Here is a 20516-nt window from a genome sequence, read left to right on the forward strand (position 1 = left end):
AAAAAAATAGGACATCTACTTCTGGCAGTACGGTGGACTAGGTACTCTGAAAGGCCTTCCTACTCCAAAAGAACCAGATGCTGCAAACAAACAAACAAAACCCAATAACTTGTTATTTTATAACCCAGCAAGTGAAATCCCTAAGGCGATGAAACAAAACAAAATTGTGACCTGAACGCACATCTATGAGGGGTACACATTTAGGGAGGGGTGATATGTAAAGGTGAATGCCTATTCAGCCCCACAGTCAGGAGCACAGATGGGGCCAGTAGCAAGTGGGGAGACCTGAGTCTGAGATTCCAGCTTGAACAGGGACCCTGGAAGTGTGTTAAAGTGATTTCAGGTCAGCGGCTCTCCCTAGTTCCCAGACACAATTATCTCAAAATAAACATTAAAAAAAAATCACCACCAACAGACCTACATTAAAAGAATGTCTAAGTGTGTACTTTTCTGGACGGGTGGGGGGGAGTGGCCGCATGGCTTTTGGGATCTTAGTTCCCTGACCAGAGAGTGAACCTGGGTGCACGACAGTGAAAGTGCCTAGCCCTAACCACTGGACAACCAGGGAATTCCCTAAGTATGTACTTTAGAAAGAAGAAAAATGATGGAAGAAGACAAACCTGAGATGCAAGGAGGATTGTTGAGAAAAGAAAATGATAAACATGTAGATAAATCTAAACAAATGTTTTATAATATAATGAGCATGATGGCAAATTTGTGGGCTAAAAAAAAAAGGACAGACTGAAACGAAACTTGATTGCAAGGTAGAAGGGGACAGCCATTGCAGCTAGAGTATGCCAAGGTTCTTGTATTGTTTGGAAAGTGAGCTGGAATATTAAATTCAGGCTTTGTTATGTGTGCAATGTAAAATTTTAAAAATAAGCACTCTAAGAATAGAGTCAATGATTTCAAAGGAATAAGAGTTAATTTTCAAGCCAGTAGACAGGAAAAGTGGAGTAAGGAAACAGAAACTCAGGCTGTGGCCAAGTTGATGGAGTAGAAAGACCCTGAGCTCACTTCCTGTCACAGGCACACCAAAATTACAGCTATGTACAGAGCAACTGTCGATGAGAACAACCTGAAGACGAGCAGAAAAGATTTTCCACAACTAAAGATATAAAGAAGGAACCACAGAGAGACTTGTAGGAGGGGTGGACACGAGGTACAGTCAAGACCCACGTCTCCCAGTTAGGCGACCCACAAACAGGAGGATAATCACAATTGCAGAGTTTGTCCCCAAGGAGTAAGGGGTCCAAGCCCAAGATCGGGCCCCCTTGCCCAGGGTTCCCACTGGGAAGATGAGCCCCCAGAACATCTGGCTTTAAAGGCCCGTAGGGCTTGTGTCCAGGAGAGCCGGAGGGCTATAGGAAACAGAGACTTCACCCTTAAAGGGTGCACACAAAATCTCACAGTCTCAAGACCCAGCACAGAGGCAGGAATTTGAAAGGAGCCTGGTTCAGACCCACTTGCTGATCTTGGAGAGCCTCCTGGAGAGACAGGAGGCAGCTGGGACTCCCCCTGAGGACACAGACACTGGCAGCAGTCATTGTGGAGAGCTTGTTTTACTGCCAGGACACTGGTGCTGGTAAGCACCATTTTGGAATCCTCTCTCTAGCTCATTAGCACCAGGACCCAGTCTTGCCCACCAGTGGGCCAGCAGCCTCCACACAAGGCAGAGCCTGACAGCCAACTGGTCTGGGGGCCAGCCTCACCTACCAGTGTGCCTACAGTAGTCAGTCCCACCACAACAGAAGGGCCCATGTAGCCCTCATAGGGGACACCACTAGAGCACATAGCTTGAGTGACCAGAGGGGAGTGTGCTGTTGAGCCACATAAGATGTCTCCTACATAAAGGCATTTCTCCAAGATCAGGAAATGTAATTGACCTACCTAATACATAGAAATAAAAATAGAGGGACTTCCCTGGTGGTCCAGTGGTTAAGACCCTGCGCTTCCACAGCAGGGGGCACGGGTTCGATCCCTGGAACTAAGATCCTACATGCCGCACAGCATGGCCAAAAAAAGAAGAAAAAAGAGGAAAAGAAAAGAAAGAAAGAAAAATAGAGAATTAGGCAAAATGAGGCAACAGAGGAATATGCTACAAATGAAGGAACAAGATAAATCCCCAGAAGAGCTAAGCAAAGGGGAGATAAGCAATCTACCCAAAAGAGAGTTCAAGGTAATGATCATAGAGATGCTCAATGAATTTGGGATAAGAATGAATGAACATTGTGAGAAATTTAACAAAGAGTTAGAAAATATAAAGAAGAACCAAGCAGAGCTGAAGAATACAATAACTGAAATGAAAAATACACTAGAAGGAATCAATAGTAGATTAGATGATACAGAGAAACAGATCAGCAAACTGGAAGACAAAGGAGTGGGAATCATCCAAACTGAATGGAGAAAAGGAAAAAAAATTTCTAAAAATGAGGATAGTTTAAGAGAACTCTGGGACAACATCAAGCATACTAACATTTGCATTATAAGGGTCCCAGAAAGAGAAGAGAGAGAGAAAGGGGCAGAGAATTTATCTGAAAAAATAATAGCTGAAAGCTTCCCTAACTTGGGAAAGGAAACAGACATCCAAGTCCAGGAAGCACAGAGAGTCACAAACAAGATGAACCTAAAGAGGTTCACACCAAGAGACATTGTAATTAAATTGGCAAAAATTGATAAAGAGAGAATCTCAAAAGCAGCAAAGGGAAAGCAACAAGTTATGTACAAGGGACACCCATAAGGCTATCAGATGACTTTTTAGTGAAACTTTGCCAGCCAGAGAGAGTGGTGTGATATACTTAAAGTGATGAAAGGAAAAAACCTACAGCAAGAATATTCTACCCAGAAAGTCTTTCATTCAGATTTGAGAGTTAAAGAGTTTTATAGACAAGCAAAAGCTAAAAGAGCTCAGCACCACGAAATCGGCTTTACAAGAAATGTTAAAGGGACTTCTCTAAGTGGAAAAGAAAATACCACAATTAGAAATATGAAAATTACAAAAGGAAAAATCTCATTGGTAAAGGCAAATGCAGTAAAGGTAGTAGATCAACCATTTTTGAACCCAGTAGGGGGACTTCCCTGGTGGCACAGTGGCTAAGAATTTGCCTATCAAAGGAGGGGACACGGGTTACTCCCTGGTCCAGGAAGATCCACATACTGCGGAGCAACTAAGCCCGTGCACCACAACTACTGAGCCTGCACTCTAGAGCCTCCACACCACAACTACTGAAGCCCACACGCCTAGAGCCCATGCTCCATAACAAGAGAAGTCACCGCATGAGAAGCCCACACACTGCAAGGATGAGTAGCCCCTGCTCGTCGTAACTAGAGAAAGCCCCCACACAGCAACAAAGACCCAACGCAGCCAAAAATAAAAAATAAAATAAGATAAAACAAATAAAAAGGCTAGTAGGAAGGTTAAAAGACAAAAGTAGTAAAACCATCTATATCCACAATAAATAGTTAAGGGATATGTGAAACAAAAAGATGTAAAATGTGGTGTCAAAAACATTAAATGGGAGTAAAAATGAAGAAAACAGAAATTCAGTCTACTCTTAAAAAAATAAGAATGGAGAACAAAAAACAGAGCAAAAGTGGGACAAATAGCAAATGGTAAAGTGGTGGAGGCTCAAATACATTAGTAATAATAGTAAGTCAACAATACACAGTTTGAAGTGGGAAAGTTCAAAACACCTTTCTCCATTATTGACATATTTCTAACTGGAAAAAAATTAGTAAGGATATGGAAGGTCTAAACAACACAAGTAACAAGCTTGATTTATTGACACAAAGCAGCTCCAACACCCAGCACTTATTCTTCCCAAGCACGCATGAAACGTTTACAAACATTGACCACATACCAAGCCATAAAGCAAGTCTTAAGGTCAAGAATCAGTCATACACATAAATATTCTCTGACCAAAACGCACTTAAGTTAAGAATTGATAACAATAAACAATTCCCACATGTTTAGAAATTTAAAAACACATTTCTGGAAAAAACCCAAACGTTCATCAACATATGTATATGTATAGCTGATTCACTTTGCTGTGCAGCAGAAACTAACACAACATTGTAAAGCAACTATACTCAAATAAAAATTTAAAAAGTTAAAAATAAATTAAAAAAAAAAGAATGAGGGCCTCCCTGGTGGCGCAGCGGTTGAGGGTTCACCTGCCAATGCAGGGGACATGGGTTCGAGCCCCGGTCCGGGAAGATCCCACATGCCACGGAGTGGCTGGGCCCATGAGCCATGGCCACGGAGCCTGTGCGTCCAGAGCCTGTGCTCCACAACGGGAGAGGCCACAACAGTGAGAGGCCCATGTACCGCAAAAAAAAAAAAAAGGAAATGTATTTTGCATCCCTGGGATAAATCCCACTTGATCATGGTGTATGATCCTTTTAATGTGTTGTTGGATTCTGTTTGCTAGTATTTTGTTGAGGATTTTTGCATCTATATTCATCAGTGATATTGGTCTGTAATTTTCTTTTTTTGTAATATCTTTGTCTGGTTTTGGTATCAGGGTGATGGTGGCCTCATAGAATGAGTTTGGGAGTGTTCCTTCCTCTGCAATTTTTTGGAAGAGTTTGAAAAGGATGGGTTAGCTTTTCTCTAAATGTTTGATAGAATTCACCTATGAAGCCATCTGGTCCTGGACTTTTGTTTGTTGGAAGATTTTTAATCACAGTTTCAATTTCACTCCTTGTGATTGGTCTGTTCATATTTTCTGTTTCTTCCGGGTTCAGTCTTGGAAGCTTATACCTTTCTAAGAATTTGTCCATTTCTTCCAGGTTGTCCATTTTATTGTCAGAGAGTTGCTTGTAGTAGCCTCCTAGGATGCTTTGTATTTCTGCAGTGTCTGTTGTAACTTCTCCTTTTTCATTTCTAATTTTATTGATTTGAGTCCTCTCCCTCTTTTTCTTGATGAGTCTGGCTAATGGGTTATCAATTTTGTTTATCTTTTCAAAGAACCAGCTTTTAGTTTTATTGATCTTTGCTATTGTTTTCTTTGTTTCTATTTCATTTATTTTTGCTCTGATCTTTATGATTTCTTTCCTTCTGCTAACTTTGGGTTTTGTTTGTTCTTCTTCCTCTAGATCCTTTAGGTGTAAGTTTAGATTGTTTATTTGAGATTTTTCTTGTTTCTTGAGGTAGGCTGGTATAGCTATAAACTTCCCTCTTAGAACTGTTTTTGCTGCATCCCATAGGTTTTGGATCATCGTGTTTTCATTGTCATTTGTCTCTAGGTATTTTTTGATTTCTTCAGTGATCTCTTGGTTATTTAGTTACATATTGTTTAGCCTCCATGTGTTTGTGTTCTTTACATTTTTTCCCCTGTAATTCATTTCTAATCTCATAGCATTGTGGTCAGAAAAGATGCTTGATATGATTTCAATTTTCTTACATTTACTGAGGCTTGATTTGTGACCCAAGATGTGATCTATCTTGGAGAATGTTCCGTGCGCACTTGAGAAGAAAGTGTAATCTGCTGTTTTTGGATGGAATGTCCTATAAATATCAATTAAATCTATCTGGTCTATTGTGTCATTTAAAGCTTCTGTTTCCTTATTTATTTTCATTTTGGATGATCTGTCCATTGGTGAAAATGAGGTGTTAAAGTTCCCCACTATTATTGTGTTACTGTCGATTTCCTCTTTTATACCTGTTAGCAGTTGCCTTATGTATTGAGGTGCTCCTATGTTGGGTGCATATATATTTATAATTGTTATATCTTCTTCTTGGATTGATCCCTTGATCATTATGTAGTGTCCTTCCTTGTCTCTTGTAACGTTCTTTATTTTAAAATCTATTTTATCTGATATGAGTATAGCTACTCCAGCTTTCTTTTGATTTCCATTTGCATGGCATAGCTTTTTCCATCCCCTCACTTTCAGTCTGTATGTGTCCCTAGGTCTGAAGTGGGTCTCTTGTAGACAGCATATAGATGGGTCTTGTTTTCGTATCCATTCAGCAAGCCTGTGTCTTTTGGTTGGAGCATTTAATCCATTCACGTTTAAGGTAATTATCAATATGTATGTTCCTATGACCATTTTCTTAATTGTTTTGGGTTTGTTTTTGTAGATCCTTTTCTTCTCTTGTGTTTCCCACTTAGAGAAGTTCCTTCAGCATTTGTTGTAGAGCTGGTTTGGTGGTGATAAATTCTCTTAGCTTTTGCTTGTCTGTAAATCTTTTGATTTCTCCATCGAATCTGAATGAGATCCTTGCCGGGTAGAGTAATCTTGATTGTAGGTTCTTCCCTTTCATCACTTTAAGTATATTATGCCACTCCCTTCTGGCTTGTAGAGTTTCTGCTGAGAAATCAGCTGTTAACCTTATGGGAGTTCCCTTGTATGTTATTTGTCATTTTTCCCTTGCTGCTTTCAATAATTTTTCTTTGTCTTTAATTTTTGCCAATTTGATTACTATGTGTCTTGGCGTGTTTCTCCTTGGATTTATCCTGTATGGGACTCTCTGCACTTCCTGAACTTGGGTGGCTATTTCCTTTCTCATGTTAGGGAAGTTTTCAACTATAATCTCTTCAAATATTTTCTATGGTCCTTTCTCTCTCTCTTCTCCTTCTGGGACCCCTATAATGCTAATGTTGTTGCATTTAATATTGTCCCAGAGGTCTCTTAGGCTCTCTTCATTTCTTTTCATTCTTTTTTTCTTTTTTCTGTTCCGCAGCAGTGAATTTCACCATTCTGTCTTCCAGGTCACTTATCCGTTCTTCTGCCTCAGTTATTCTGCTATTGATTCCTTCTAGTGTAGTTTTCATTTCAATTATTGTATTGTTCATTTCTGTTTGTTTGTTCTTTAATTCTTCTAGGTCCTTGTTAAACATTTCTTGCATCTTCTCGATCTTTGCCTCCATTCTTTTTCCAAGGTCCTGGATCATCTTCACTATCATTATTCTGAATTATTTTTCTGGAAGGTTGCCTATCTCCTCTTCATTTAATTGTTTTTCTGGGATTTTATCTTGTTCCTTCATCTAGTATATAGCCCTCTGCCTTTGCATCTTGTCTATCTTTCTGTGAATGTGGTTTTTGTTCCACAGGCTGCAGGATTGTAGTTCTTCTTGCTTCTGCTGTCTGCCCTCTGGAGAATCTGTGGTTATTCCATGCAGGCTATTCCTAAAGGCTAATTCTTCAATCACTTCAAACTCAGTATTGACTCCGGAGGGTGAGATGGCTGTGCGTATATTTAGAATGTTCTTCTTTCTAGGAGCTCTTGATTTCAAATTCTCTCCTCTGTGCACAGCAATTTACCTTTGTGAAGTGACTTCCAACAATTCTTCTCAGTTTTCATTCTCCTTAACGTGGACTGGCCTTTCCTGATAGATTGCCATCATGTAAAATTCTCAATAATATTCCCCTGGAGGTTTTTCTCTCCCTGCTCAGAATTTGTAGCTGCAACTGCACATGTAGGTGGTAACCATTCTCAGCAACATCATCCTCAAATGCCAGAGACCAGTGACAAATGCATGAAGTATGTGTGTCGCAGTCAGAGACCAATGATTACCTATTGTCTGCTAGTGCTGGACGGTCTCCTGCAGAGGTGGGGGGGTGGGGCTGTGGCTCACCGTGGGGACAAGGACACTGGCAGCAGAAGTTCTGCGAAGTACTCGTTGGCGTGAGCCCTCCCAGAATCTGTCACTATTTTCTGCTATTTGGGAAGGATGTTATTATGTTTTCTTTCCAGTTTCCTAAGTTGGATGCTCAGCTCATTAATATGAAATCTTTACTAATGTGCAATTCTTAATAAATGTATTTAAGAATATGCATACCCATCAAGGATTGCTTTAGCTGCATTCAATTTCAAAATGTAATGCTTTCATTGTCAGCTAATTCCTAATTTTGTATTTTTTCTTGTCCTATTAAATATTTGGAGATATGATTTTAATTTTCAAACTTAGGGTTATCTTTTTGTGATGGGTTTCTCATTTCATTTTATTGTAATCATAGAAGATGGCCTATACAATATCATTTCTTCACTCTGTGGGCAGACTTGCTTCATGACTTAGTATGTGATCAATTGTTATAAAATTTCCCTTATTGTATGAGAAGAATGTCAATCTTCTGATTGTTTGAACAAGCTTCTTAATTATGCTATTCAAATTTTCTGCATATCTATTAATCTTATGGCTGCTTGATTTAGTAACTATGGAGAAAGGAAAGATAAAATCCTTGGGAGAGTTGTGAATCCACTCATCTTTCTTTGAAATTGTCTCAAGTTTTGCATTGTATCAAACTACGGTATGTGGACCAGATTTGGCCCACTCCTTGTTCTTGTAAATAAAGTTTTATTGGAGCACAGCCATGTTCTTTTGCTTATGTGTTATCTGTGGTTGCTTTCTTACTACTATTGCAAAGATAAGTTGAGATAGAGACTGTATTACCTGAAAAGTCTAAAATATTTACTATCTGTCCTTTTATAGGAAAAATATAATCTGAGGGCCATGCTGTTAGATTCAAGGAAGTTCAGAATTACATCTCCCTGGTAACATTTACTTGTTGACCATTATGTAATGATCCTCTCATCCTCAAAATCATGACTTTTGACTTAAAATGCATTTCATCTGATATTTCTAAAGCTACACCAGTTTCCTTTGGCTTATTATTCATCTGATGTTCCTGTTAGGAATGCATTTAGCTGCAAATAACAAACCTCAACTACAAAGGCTGAAACAAAGTGGGGTATATTTCCTTTAAACAACAAAAATTCCAGAGTTAGACTCTTGTTGGCATTATTTTAGCTGCTCTGTGATGCCATCAGGTACCCAGGCTGGCTCTGCATTTCTTCTTCATCAGCATTAGCTTGTGAGCCTTAGTGCTCACATATGTTATGTCAAGATGGCAAAAAGACTGCTACTCATTCAGACATTGTGTCCATGTACCAGGCAGGAGAAAGGGAAAAGGAAGGAAACATTTCCCAGAAGATTTCCCTTATACATCTCATTTCCCAGAACTGGGTCACATGAGCACATTTTCCCTAATCATTGACCAAGAGAAATGAGATTCCACAATTGGCTTAGACCAAATCATAATAAATCTTTTGGAGCTGGTACTTTTACACTACAAGAAATAAACTGGGTACTGTATAGCACAGGGAAATATACTCAATATTTTGTAATAATCTATAAAGGAAAAGAATCTGAGAAAGAATATATATATAGATGTGTGTGTGTGTGTGTATGTGTGTATGTATATATATATTATAATATATATATACATACACACACACTCACACACACACATATATATATTTCAGATATATATACATATATATTTATCTGAATCACTGTGTTGTACACCTGAAACTAACATGACATGTAAATCAACTATACTTAATTTTTTAAAATAAATTTATTTATTTATTTATGGCTGCGTTGGGTCTTCGTTGTTGTGAGCAGGCTTTCTCTAGTTGTGGCAAGCAGGGGCTGCTCTTCGTTGTGGTGCATGGACTTCTCATTACGGTGGCTTCTCTTGTTGCAGAACACTGGCTCTAGGTGCATGGGTTTCAGTAGCTGTGGTACGCGGGCTCAGTACTTGTGGCTCGTGGGTTCTAGAGCACAGGCTCGGTAGTTGTGGCACATGGGCTTAGTTGCTCCGCGGCATGTGGGATCTTCCTGGACCAGGGCTCAAACCCGTGTCCCCTGCATTGGCAGGCGGATTCTTAACCACTGTGCCACCAGGGAAGTCCTACTTCAACTTTTGAAAAGAAACAAAAAAAGAAATAAACTGGCCTGGGGTAAAGGCACTCCTCCTGGACCAACAGATCTCTGCCTACTGCCTTAAAAACAAAATCAGGATTGTACAGCAAAGAGCAAAAGATTTGGGGCATGCTGTTGGTCAGAAAATAGACTGTGTCTGCTACACCTGGGGTATGTTTTTTCATATCTTTGCTTTCAATATTTCCATATTTTTGTTTTAAGTGTATCTCTCATGAACAGCATGTAGCTGAATCGTGTGTTTTCATTCACACTGATAATCTACTCAATGATGAAATCAGTTCATTTACATTTAGTGTGATCGCCAGCATTTAAGATTTTATTTCTATATCTTATTTTGTGTTTCCCATTTATCATGAGTATTATCAATTGTTATTGATTGCTCTGTAACCAATTACCCCAAAACTGAGCAGCTCAAAACAACAAACATGGGGCTTCCCTGGTGGCGCAGTGGTTGAGAGTCCACCTGCCGATGCAGGGGACACGGGTTCGTGCCCCGGTCTGGGAGGATCCCACATGCCGTGGAGCGGCTAGGCCCGTGAGCCATGGCCGCTGAGCCTGTGCGTCTGGAGCCTGTGCTCTGCAACGGGAGGGGCCACAACAGTGAGAGGCCCGCATACCGCAAAAAAAAAAAAAAAAAAGGAAAGAAAAACAACAAACATTTACTATCTCACACTGTTTCTTGGGGTCAGAGTCCGGGAACCATGTAGCTAGATAATTCTGGCTCAGGCTCTCTGGGAGGTTGCAGTCAAGCTGTCAGCCAGAGATGCAGCCACCAGAAGGGTCTGTGGAGGATGAGCTTCCAAGTTCACTCACATGTCTGGGGGCTGGGGTCTTCAGTTCCTCACCACGTGGGCTTCTCTGTAGGGTAACTTATACATGTCTTCCCCAGGGTGAGTGATGTGAGAAAGGTGAGAGAGATAGAGAGCTCAGAGAAAGAGCAACCAAAATGGAAGCCACCATCCCTTTCTAATAGGGTTGCCAGATTTAGCCAATAAAAACACAGGATACCCAGCTAAATTTAAATTTCAGATAATATTTCAACATTTGTATGGGACATACTTATACTAAAAAATCATTCATGCTTATTCAAAATTCAAATTTGACTGGGCTTCCTGAATAACATCTGGTAACCCTTTTTATAATCCGATCTTGGAAGCAAAACTGGCTACAAAATTTGGGAGGCCCCTTATTTAAAAATTGTTAGGAATTTCAAGTCAGTGAGAGCAGAGCATTAAACAGAGCATGGAGCCCTTCTGAGGAAGTTACCCTGTGTGAGAGCACAGGCTGTACTCCCAGAAAGCCAGCCCTGCTTGGAAGTGACATACCATCACTTCTACCACATTCTATTGAACAGAAACCAGTCACTAAGTCCAGCCTACACATTATGGGAGGGGATAACATGAGGGTATGGGTCCCAGGAGGCAGTGATCACTGGGGCCATCTTGGAAACTGACTACCTTTGCTTCTTCCATTTGTCATTTCCTGCCTGGGGGTGAACTGATTGGACTGTCTGCACTCCCTTTGTTTCCTCTCTGCTGGTTTAGAATGCATTCTATTTCTGTTCTTTCATTAGTCATCCTTAAAATTTTAACGTGCATACTTCAGTTAACAAAGTCTAAAGTTAATCAATTCTAGAGCAATCAAGGACCTTAGAATGCTTTTGAACTCTGATCATAGCTTCCTGCCTATAATTCGATTGTTTTCCAGTTTTTAGTCTACCTTGTTTATTTTATCCCCCAGGACAGCCTTTAAAATTATTTTTATAAAGTCCATGCTTGTTTGAATTTCCCACATTTAATCTTTTTTGGTTTTCTGCTCCCACTTCTTGTAATCTATTCCATCCTTTTGGGTTTACTTCCTGAGTTTTTCATATTTTCTTAATCTGATATCTTGCTAGAACACTAGGTCCTCATGGTGTTTTTTAGTGATTTTTTTAAAACCTTGGTTGCATCTCGGGTCATAGCCTTCTTTTTGTTCCCAATATTGTGTATTTTGTGCTAATAATTTATTTATTGACTTTTAAAGAATTAGTTCAACTTTTTGTTATTTTCCATATCATTATTTTCTGCTTTATTATTTCCTTTCTTCTACTCTCTTTGGGTTTTCTGACAGTCTCTTCTTAAAATCTTGAGTTGGATGCTGAATTCATTTGTTGCCAATCTTTCCTGTTTTTTAAAAAATTTTATTTATTTATTTATTTATTTGGTTGCACCGGGTCTTAGTTGTGGCAGGCAGGCTCCTTAGTTGTGGAGTGCCGGCTCCTTAGTTGCAGCATGTGGCTTCCTTAGTTGCGGCTCCAAGGCTCCCTAGTTGCAGCTCCTGGCCTCCTTATTTGCGGCTCACGTGCTCCTTAGTTGTAGCATACAAACTCTTAGTTGCAGCATGCATGTGGGATCTACTTCCCTGACCAGGGATCGAACCCAGGGCCCCTGAATTGGGAGCACGGAGTCATATCCACTGCACCACCAGGGAAGTCCCACTCTTTCCTGTTTTTAATAAATGCATTTAAGGCTATAATTTTTCCTCCAAGTTCCACTTTAACTTGTTATTCAGTTTCAAATATCTTGTAATTTTCATTATAATGTTCTCCTTGTCTCATACAGAGGTTATTATTTAGAAACGAGTTTGTTTTTTGTTTTTTTTAGAAATGAGTTTTTAACTTAATATATTGGATTTCCTTGGCCAACTTTTTATTGTTGATTTCTAATTTTATCATATTGGGACTAGAGAACATGACTGAATGATATTGATTCTTTTTTTTTAAATTTATTTATTTTATTTATTATTTATTTTTGGCTGCGTTGGGTCTTCATTGCTGTGCACGGGCTTTCTCTAGTTGCGGTGAGCGGGGGCTACTCTTCGTTGCGGTGCATGGGCTTCATTAGTTGTGGCTCGCAGGCTCCAGAGTGCAGTCTCAGTAGTTGTGGCACGTGGGCTTAGTTGCTCCACGGCACGTGGGATCTTCCCGGACCAGGGCTCGAACCCGTGTCCCCTGCATTGGCAGGTGGATTCTTAACCACCCTGCCACCAGGGAAGTCCCAATGAAACTGATTCTTTAAAAAAATTTTAGACTTCCTTTATGGCCATATATGTGGTATTTTTTAAAGTGCTCCATGTGAACTTGAAAACAATGGGAATTCTGTGCGTAGGGAGGTGTAAAGTTTATGTTTATCTAGCAGATGAAGTTCTTAATTACATTGTCCTAACTTCTGTATCTTTACTAATGTTTTGCTATTTGATCCACTGGTTTTAAGAAAGCTTAATTAGAATTTCCCACTTTGAAAAAAAAAATTCCCACTCTGTTTATAGATTCCTGCCTTTCTCCTTGTGGTTCTGACAGATTTGCTTTATATGTTTCATCAAAATAAATATAAGTTTATGATCCATATAGGTTCATGATTATTATATCTTCTTGGCAGATGTTTCCTTTTATGTGTGTGTTGGTTAGGGCTAGATTGCTGTTTCAAAAGACCCTAAAAAATAGTGGTTTAAATAAGATAGAACTTTATTTCTTGTCCACGTGAAAGTCCACAGCTACGGTTCCTGTGGGGTTTGGTAAATGAGGAGCCAGCAGGAGAGGAGAGGGAGGGGAAAGAGTGAGGTTGGGGTATTTATTCCCCTGCCCCTTCACCATGAGGTCACCTCTGCTCTACATAACTCTCCATCAGAGCCTGGTCACCGCTCCCTCCCTTTGACCCTGCAGCCTAGGGGAATGAAAGCTATGCTATTGCTAGCCTCAGAGCTCTTGCGACTCCCCTTTGCCCTACTTTGTCATTATTCCTTTTGAAAATAAACTCTGCCCAAGTTCTCTTCATTAGAACACGCCGTTTCCTGTTGGGACCCTGAGTGATGCAGGCTGGCATCCTGTGTTTAAAAGTCATTGATTCTGAATGCCTTTAGGCAAGTGTGCACTCTCCAATACATGCTGGACGCAGGCCCCTCTATTCCCTATTCCGACACTCCTGGCTCACCTTGTATCTGTCTAGTCCCAAAGACATTTGAGGCTGAGACCCTGGGTTAATGGCCCCAGTCTAAGACCCCACATCCAGGTCTCCAGAGCACTACCCTGTCTCGGGGGAAGGAACTACTCAAAGCCCATCAATAACACCCACCTTGTCCATCGTTAACACAGACTCAGCTTGGCCACTGGTCTGATGGCCAAAGCAGCCTCTCCCTGGACAAACTCAGTATCTCAGGATCATGGGGACTCACCTTTGTCTGAGGGTGCTTTATTACTTTAGATGGGTCAGTACTTTCACCTAGGACTGTCAGCTTCTGCAGGACCCAGAGTCAGCCTGGCCCTTTAAGGTGACTGCACATCTCCGCTCTGATTCATTAGGTACCAGTTTCTTCAGTCTGACTCTCCGTGGGCCCAGCTTGTTTCCCTCGTTTCCTCATTCTTAGGGAAATGTTCAATCTTGGTCAGCTCCCACACAGAGATGGCAGAGATAACTGTTCCCATTTTACAGACTAGGAAACTGAGGTTCAGAGTGGAAAGTGAGCTTCGGGGAGTCCAGTGGGGCCTGGCTTTGAGCCTGGGTCCGTCTGGCTCTGAATTAGAGGCTTTCCTAGGGAGGTTGTGTGTGCTGGGGGGAGACAGGGGAGCCTGAGTGGAGGACAGAGCCACAGGTGACAGAGCCACAGGAACCTCCAAGCCCTCTCCTGGCCAGGCTGGGGCACAACATCTGGGTGAGAGGTGCAGAGTGGGGGGCCCTGGAGTCCAACAGAATGAGATGCGTTACCAGTTCTGCCCCTTTCTGTTTGTCTCCTTGGGCCCGTCTCCAGGCTTCATGGAGCACTTATGAGGACTCACCCAGGGAGTCTGTGAAATGTGCATGCGGGTAGCTGCGTAGTTCCAGGTGTCTCCCAGGTCCCTGCTCTTCGCTTCTCTGGGCTGTGGTGGGTGCGGTGCAGATTCAGCCAGCAGGGGGCCCTGCTGCCAACGTTGACCGTGCTTCTGGGCCCTGCCTGTGTGCACCCATTCATTCACTCATACCTCTGCTCTCAAAACAAACAGCTCCTGTCAAACCATCTCATCACATCCCACGGTGGGGACCGTGCTATTCCCCTTGGAGCAGGAAGCAGGATGCTCTCCTAGAAGGCCTGCTCAGACTCAGCTTTGCTTTACTTTGGGAAGACTGCCTCGGGTGTTAGTGTCAGAGCCACAGAATTTTCACAAAATGGGTGGGATTCTAGAAAAGTTATCTCCCAGCGTTCAGGAATGAGTCATCAGGGAGAAGCTGGGGGAGGAACGTTTCATTCTCTGACCCACAAAGTCATCTTTCTGGGTTGATCTACAAATTCAGTGGTAGGCAGTGTGGGCTGTATCCAGATGTACCACTTATCAGTTAAGTGACCTGACCAATCCCATACTTCCCTGAGCCTCTATCTCCTTATCTGTCCAGTGGTGGTAACAGTAGTCCCTAGCTATTATGGACTGTTTCCATCATCTGGTCAGCATCCCTCCTTTCCTCTGGAACAGCAGTCTTCCCCTTCTTTAGGATCTTCTCCTCCAAACACTGGTTCAGCCAAGGCAGTCATGGCATGTATGATCCTGTCCCTTGGCTATAGATGGTTGGCCCACAGGTGGACACCTGATTAGAGCTGGGCCAATCGGAAGCCTTCCCTGTTCTGTTCTGTTTTGAGTCAAAACTGAGAAGATGGCTGTGAAAATGTGAGAGGCTCAGGAGTTGTCACTGGTCAAATGTCCTACCTCATGGCAGAGTTAGTCTAGAGAGGGAGAGGCAGGGGAGAGAGAGGCAGAGTATGTGAGTGAGTCCTGGCAGGATTTGGATCCCTAGTTCCGGCTGTGCCTGGGTCCACTAGCCCTGCTCACAATCTGGAAGTTCACCCCCCCCCCTTAGATTCCCAGGGTCACCTCACTTGTTGGCATTGGTTTCTAAAGATACACTTTTTCACAGGGTTGTTTGTAGGATCAAATGAGCTAAAGTGTGTGAAGCGCTCAGCCCAAGGCCTGGCCCACTGCATACTCAGTAGGCATGGATTCCTTTCCCTTAATGGGCACCTGGCAAGGATGGGGTTTGGCAAGATACCAGGAAGATGTGAAGCATCAGCACTAGTGAAGTGATGTAACTCAGCAGCTCTCGGGAAACGAAAGTCAGGTGCCTCGGGACCCTGCAGAGCTCCATGGGAGACCAGAATGAATGCCCAAGCGGAACATTTGGTGCATGAGAAAGGACGGGACTAAGAAAAAAACTCCTGCCCCAACCTTTTGTGGGAGGAAAAGTTGTCTGTGCCAGGGATGTATGCTGGAGTCACTGGAGGTCTAGAAGGTGGACACCAGGAAAGGCTTTCCAGAGGAGAGACATTTGAGCTGGGTTTTGAAGGATGAATAAGAGTTTGTCAAACAGGGAAAGGACTTGGAAAAAGACATTGGACCAAACAACCACTATTAGTACAAAGCTGATTAGTATGAGAAGTCAGACAGCCTGGGTTTAATCCTGCCTCAACCAACCTTCAGATTCTTCTATGCTTCTGTTCCTTATCTGCAAAATAAGGAAATAGGGGCTTATTTTTAGTATTAAATGAGTATTAAATATATGTAAAACACTCAGAACAACGTGTTGTCAGAAGGCTGTGGTTAAGCACTAAATAAATGTTCAGCTCATTATGAAAAACATTTACATTATCAAGTCCACCCCAACCTTTAGAAGACTGGAGCTGTTACCATTTATTGAGCCCTTAATAAGCTCCAAGCATGGTGCTAAATGCTTAGCATACTTTGTCTCTTTTAATCCTCCCAATAACTCCAGGAGGTGAGTACTATTATCCCCATTAAAGATAGAAAAACAGAGGCTCTGAGAGGTCAAGATTACATAGCCAGTGGGGAACAAGCAGAGTAGGCTTTCAAACTCAGGTTTGTCTAAGGACGCCCTTGGCCCAGAGAGAGCAAGGGACTAGCCTCAGGACACAGAGCAGGATGCTGGGGTGCCAGAATTTCTTTCTGGACCCACTCAAGGGCAGTAATCTGGTTGGAGGTCCTTGGTTTGCCTCTCCCTTTACAACAACATGTTCATTGAGTGTTGGTTCTCATGGAGAGAACCAGGGGTGGCTAACGAGGCACCCGCTAAGCCCTCCCCCAGCCCCATTCACACGCTCTCCCACTCCACAGCGGACCTTGCGGGCCTGGGGCCCCTGGCCCAGGAACAGAGCTGGGCCGACCCCACTTGGGTCCACAGGGTCAGGCCTCCCAGCAGGGCTGGCAGAGCTAAGAGCCTGGAGACCCGGCCTCGTCCCTGTTCCCCTCCCTTTCCCAACCCCCATTGCTTCCGCCAAAGGTTCTTGTAGAAAATTCCAGCCGCGCCCCTGCACCGGGGTTTTTCCACCGGGATGGGAGCAGTGGGCGCGTCTGGCAGCCAAAGCCGCAGGGCGGGTAGTAACTGGGCAGCCCCCGTCACCCCTGCTCAGGACTCCCCTCCCTTCGTTGTCCCCAGGGCCCCGGGCCAGACTTGGCTCCTTGGGGACAGGCGGGCCGGCTTGGGACGTCCTAGCAAACAGGAAACGAAACAAAGGCAGCGGCTTATCGGTCACCCCGCATTCCTTTCAGGTGATGCCCAAGCGGCCCCGGGCGACAAGGCTGGCCCTGAGGAGATGCCTGCCAGGGGACAGACCTCCCTGCTGCCTCTGCTCAGCGACTCTGGCTCCCCCGCGTTTCTGTTCAGCTGGGGGTGGGGGCAAGGAGGATTCCTGCCATGGGAGGCCCCATCACCAGGCACAGCCTCGCTGAGCTCCGGGAAAGGCAGGGCTTCACACTGACCTCGGTGCCTAGAGGGGTGGGCTGGGAGTCTTGAGAAGGGAATGGGGGGAAAAGAATGGGTTATATTCATTCAGCCATTCCACAAACTGTAACATCACCTTATCCCGTGTACAGGTGTGGGTACCAGGACTCATCAATGAACCAGACCCAGTCGCTGCCCCCAAGGAACTTCCAGCATAAGAAGGAAATGTGAAATACTGGTGAAAGGGCAAGATGCAGATGAGCTCAGGGAGGGGGTGTCTAAGCCATGCTAAGTGGGGTGGCGGTGGTTTGGGGACTCATGGGTCCCTTGCACGGCACCTGGCGCATCAGTTACTCTCCACCAGTACTGTCTGATTGAAGAAACCCTGGAGTTGGCTTTGAAACAGCAGTGGGACGGGGGGTGGGGGTGGAACAGAAGGGCATCTGGACTGAGAGCAGCATGTACAAATGCCCAGTGGTCTGTGTGTGCACTGGACATTAGCGATCAGTGAGGACTCTGGAGTCGCCTGGGCACTGGGTGAAGAAGCTGGTGAGGAGGCTGGTGGGGTGGGTCCTGATGGCCTTGAATGCCAGGCCGAGGCCTGGACTTAATTCTCCTGGCACTGGGAGCATCGGGAGGTGGAGGAGGGAGAGGGCTCAGAGAGGCAGGCCCAGCCTGGCCTAGGGGTAGGAGAAGCAGGGGGGTCCTCTTTGCCTGGGTGGCTTGGAGAGGCTGATCTGCAGAGACAGAGGCTCCAGCTTCTGTGGGGCTGTGCCCCCCTTGCCTGCTGGGCACTGGCACCAGTTCTGCTGATTGGTGGGTTGGATTCCCCCGCCTCAGGCGGTGCTGACTCAGCGTCTGAGAAGTGGTTCCCACGAGCCCACGACTCTCTAGGGGCCAAAGGCCATGCCATCCATGCCCCACCTCCAAGTGGGTCAGTGTCCAGGGCCACTGACAATTAGGGCTGAATGGAGGCTAAGATTTCTGGTCCACCCCACCCCCCACCCCTGCCTACCAGCATGACCTCAGGCAGTCCTTTCTGATGTCTAACCATACGCCACACAAACTCTGGCCTGGCTCTCCACGCCCAGACGTTCCAAGACACATAGTTATCAATACTTTGTTTTTATTTTAAAACAGTGAAAAGAAAAATAAATATCTTTGAGAAATAAGAGTACAAGGATGGGGTGGAGTGGTGGGGCCGGAGAAGGGGGTGTCCTAGCTTCGGTGGTCTTGCTCCTTCCTGACCAGGCCCTGCCCGGCCCCCGCTGGGAGGTCTGGGGGCTCCGCCAGCCTCGCCTGCCCGAGGCTCCCAAGCCAGGCGCTGGGTCAGCGGAACCCTCGCGCGCGAGGATTAGGCCCCTGGGGCCCGGAGCTCCGTGGGGCGGGCGGGGCGGGGGCTGCTGCCCCACAGAGGGCTCTTCCCGGCGTGGTGCCCGCGGCCTCAGTGGTGACCCATGTCCTCCATTCCCACGCGGCCCCAGACGCCCAGCACGAAGCTCTCGATGTCACACTCGTTGGCGCCGCGCACGATGCGGAAGTGGCCCCTCTCTCCCCAGGCTGGGCCCCACGAGTTGGCCGCCGTCTGGGAATGAGGAGGAGCCGTGAGGAGGGGAATCGGTGTGAGGGAGGAGGACAGGAGGCCCGGGGGAAGGTGACAGTGGCCGCAGGGCACGCGGCGCAGGGACTCACCCAGTACTTGAGCGTCCTTCCGTCGGGCAGCGTCTCCTCCCCCCACCTGCGGGGCAGAGCCGGAGGGGGAAGGGCGCTGATTCACCTGCTTTCAGGAGCTCCCACCCTCGGCCTTCCCTGCTCAGGCCCCTGTTGCCATTTGGTGACTTGGGTGCACCCTCAGGACTTGGGCAGCTCTCTGTCCCTCTCTGCACCTCCCTCAGTCTCCACATCTCTAATTCTGTGCACCTGTGCCCGGTGTGGGGACGGTCCCAAAGGGATAACTGGAGGGGGAAGCAGAAAAGGAGGGCAACTGGGCCTCCACCCTCCAGGGATCCACATCCCAGCGACCAGTTCTCTGGGACCTCACACATCTGCCTGCCCTCCCTCCTCACCTGGTGGGGGATGGGGGGCGGGGGGCGGGGTGTGTGTGCAAAGTACATTTCATTGGTTGGACTATTGAAATCAGTGACTCTAGCATTGCCTCTTATATCAGCTGGGGAAACTGAGGGCTGGGGGAGTGAGTCAGGCAGAGCTGGGACAGGTGCTGAGCTGGGGAGAGGTTGAGCAACTCTTGAATCCTTGTCTGTATTTCATTTGGAGTTAAGTTTTCCCAGTGTGTAAGGAAGGAAGAGTTCTAGAACACCTTAAAAGGCCCCTAACTCTTGGTGTGACCCAGGGCAAGTACCTCCTCTTTTTGAGTCTCGGTTTCCTCCCCTATGAAATGGAGCTTTGCAGAGAAGTGGTAAGGATTCAAGGCAGACTCCGAGGCCCCAGTGCAAGCCCTGCTGCCCCCAACCCCCTTTCCCACCAAGCCCCTCACCCTGTGATCTTGACCGAATGGGTCCCATGATGGCGGTATTGCTCCGGCCTCCCAAGGCTCACTGGTGTATGGCTGTAGATGCCGCTCTGGTACAGGAAGAAGTCCTCGTGCACCTCCATGAGGGCTGTGGGCAGAGGTCAAAACGGGGCTGGCTCAGCCCATCAGCACAGGCACTGATACCCAAGCCTGGAGATGCATGCCCAGGCCCCGGGGCCTCTGGTACCAAGACTCAAAGTGCCCCCTCCAGGTGCTGCTCCTGGGGAAGGGACATGGTCCCCCCACTCCTGGCCCCAATGGACTTGCTGCTCAATGCTGTACGGACCACCTGTGCCTCTGTGCCCAGTCTCAAGCAGGCACAAGCTTCTGGAATCAGGGGGCAGGATGAGGGGCATTTACCTTGGACAGGGCCATTCTCCATCATCTCCTTCATGATCTCCTTCTCCTGGAGGGTGAGGGGGTGGGGAGGATAGTATCCATCAGGCGCGAGGCTCAAGCCTTTGGCCAACCTTCCAGCTCTCCTGCCTTTGCCCCCTCACCCAAGTGCAGACTTAC

General features: G+C 45.3%; 1 protein-coding gene and 1 pseudogene across 5 annotated transcripts in view; one reads left to right on the top strand and one right to left on the bottom strand.

The window, feature by feature from the left end:
- The window catches only part of LOC308605436 (methylosome protein WDR77-like), a 524245-nt pseudogene that overhangs the window by 375821 nt on the left and 127908 nt on the right, over positions 1–20516 (top strand). The window lies entirely within an intron of this gene.
- Positions 18580–20516, bottom strand: part of TINAGL1 (tubulointerstitial nephritis antigen like 1) — a 34838-nt gene continuing 32901 nt past the window's right edge. For all 4 annotated transcript variants that reach the window (XM_081217421.1, XM_081217419.1, XM_081217420.1 and 1 more), the window contains 4 exons: positions 20361–20406; positions 19965–20088; positions 19163–19208; positions 18580–19055 (listed from right to left, as the gene is read on the bottom strand). In XM_081217421.1, coding sequence (XP_081073547.1) covers positions 18915–19055; positions 19163–19208; positions 19965–20088; positions 20361–20406 — 357 coding nt within the window. In that variant the 3' untranslated portion in view covers positions 18580–18914. The remainder of the gene's footprint in view (positions 19056–19162; positions 19209–19964; positions 20089–20360; positions 20407–20516) is intronic.

Source organism: Mesoplodon bidens (genome assembly GCF_964165515.1).
Source record: "Mesoplodon bidens genome assembly, chromosome: 2".
NCBI lineage: Eukaryota > Metazoa > Chordata > Mammalia > Artiodactyla > Ziphiidae > Mesoplodon > Mesoplodon bidens.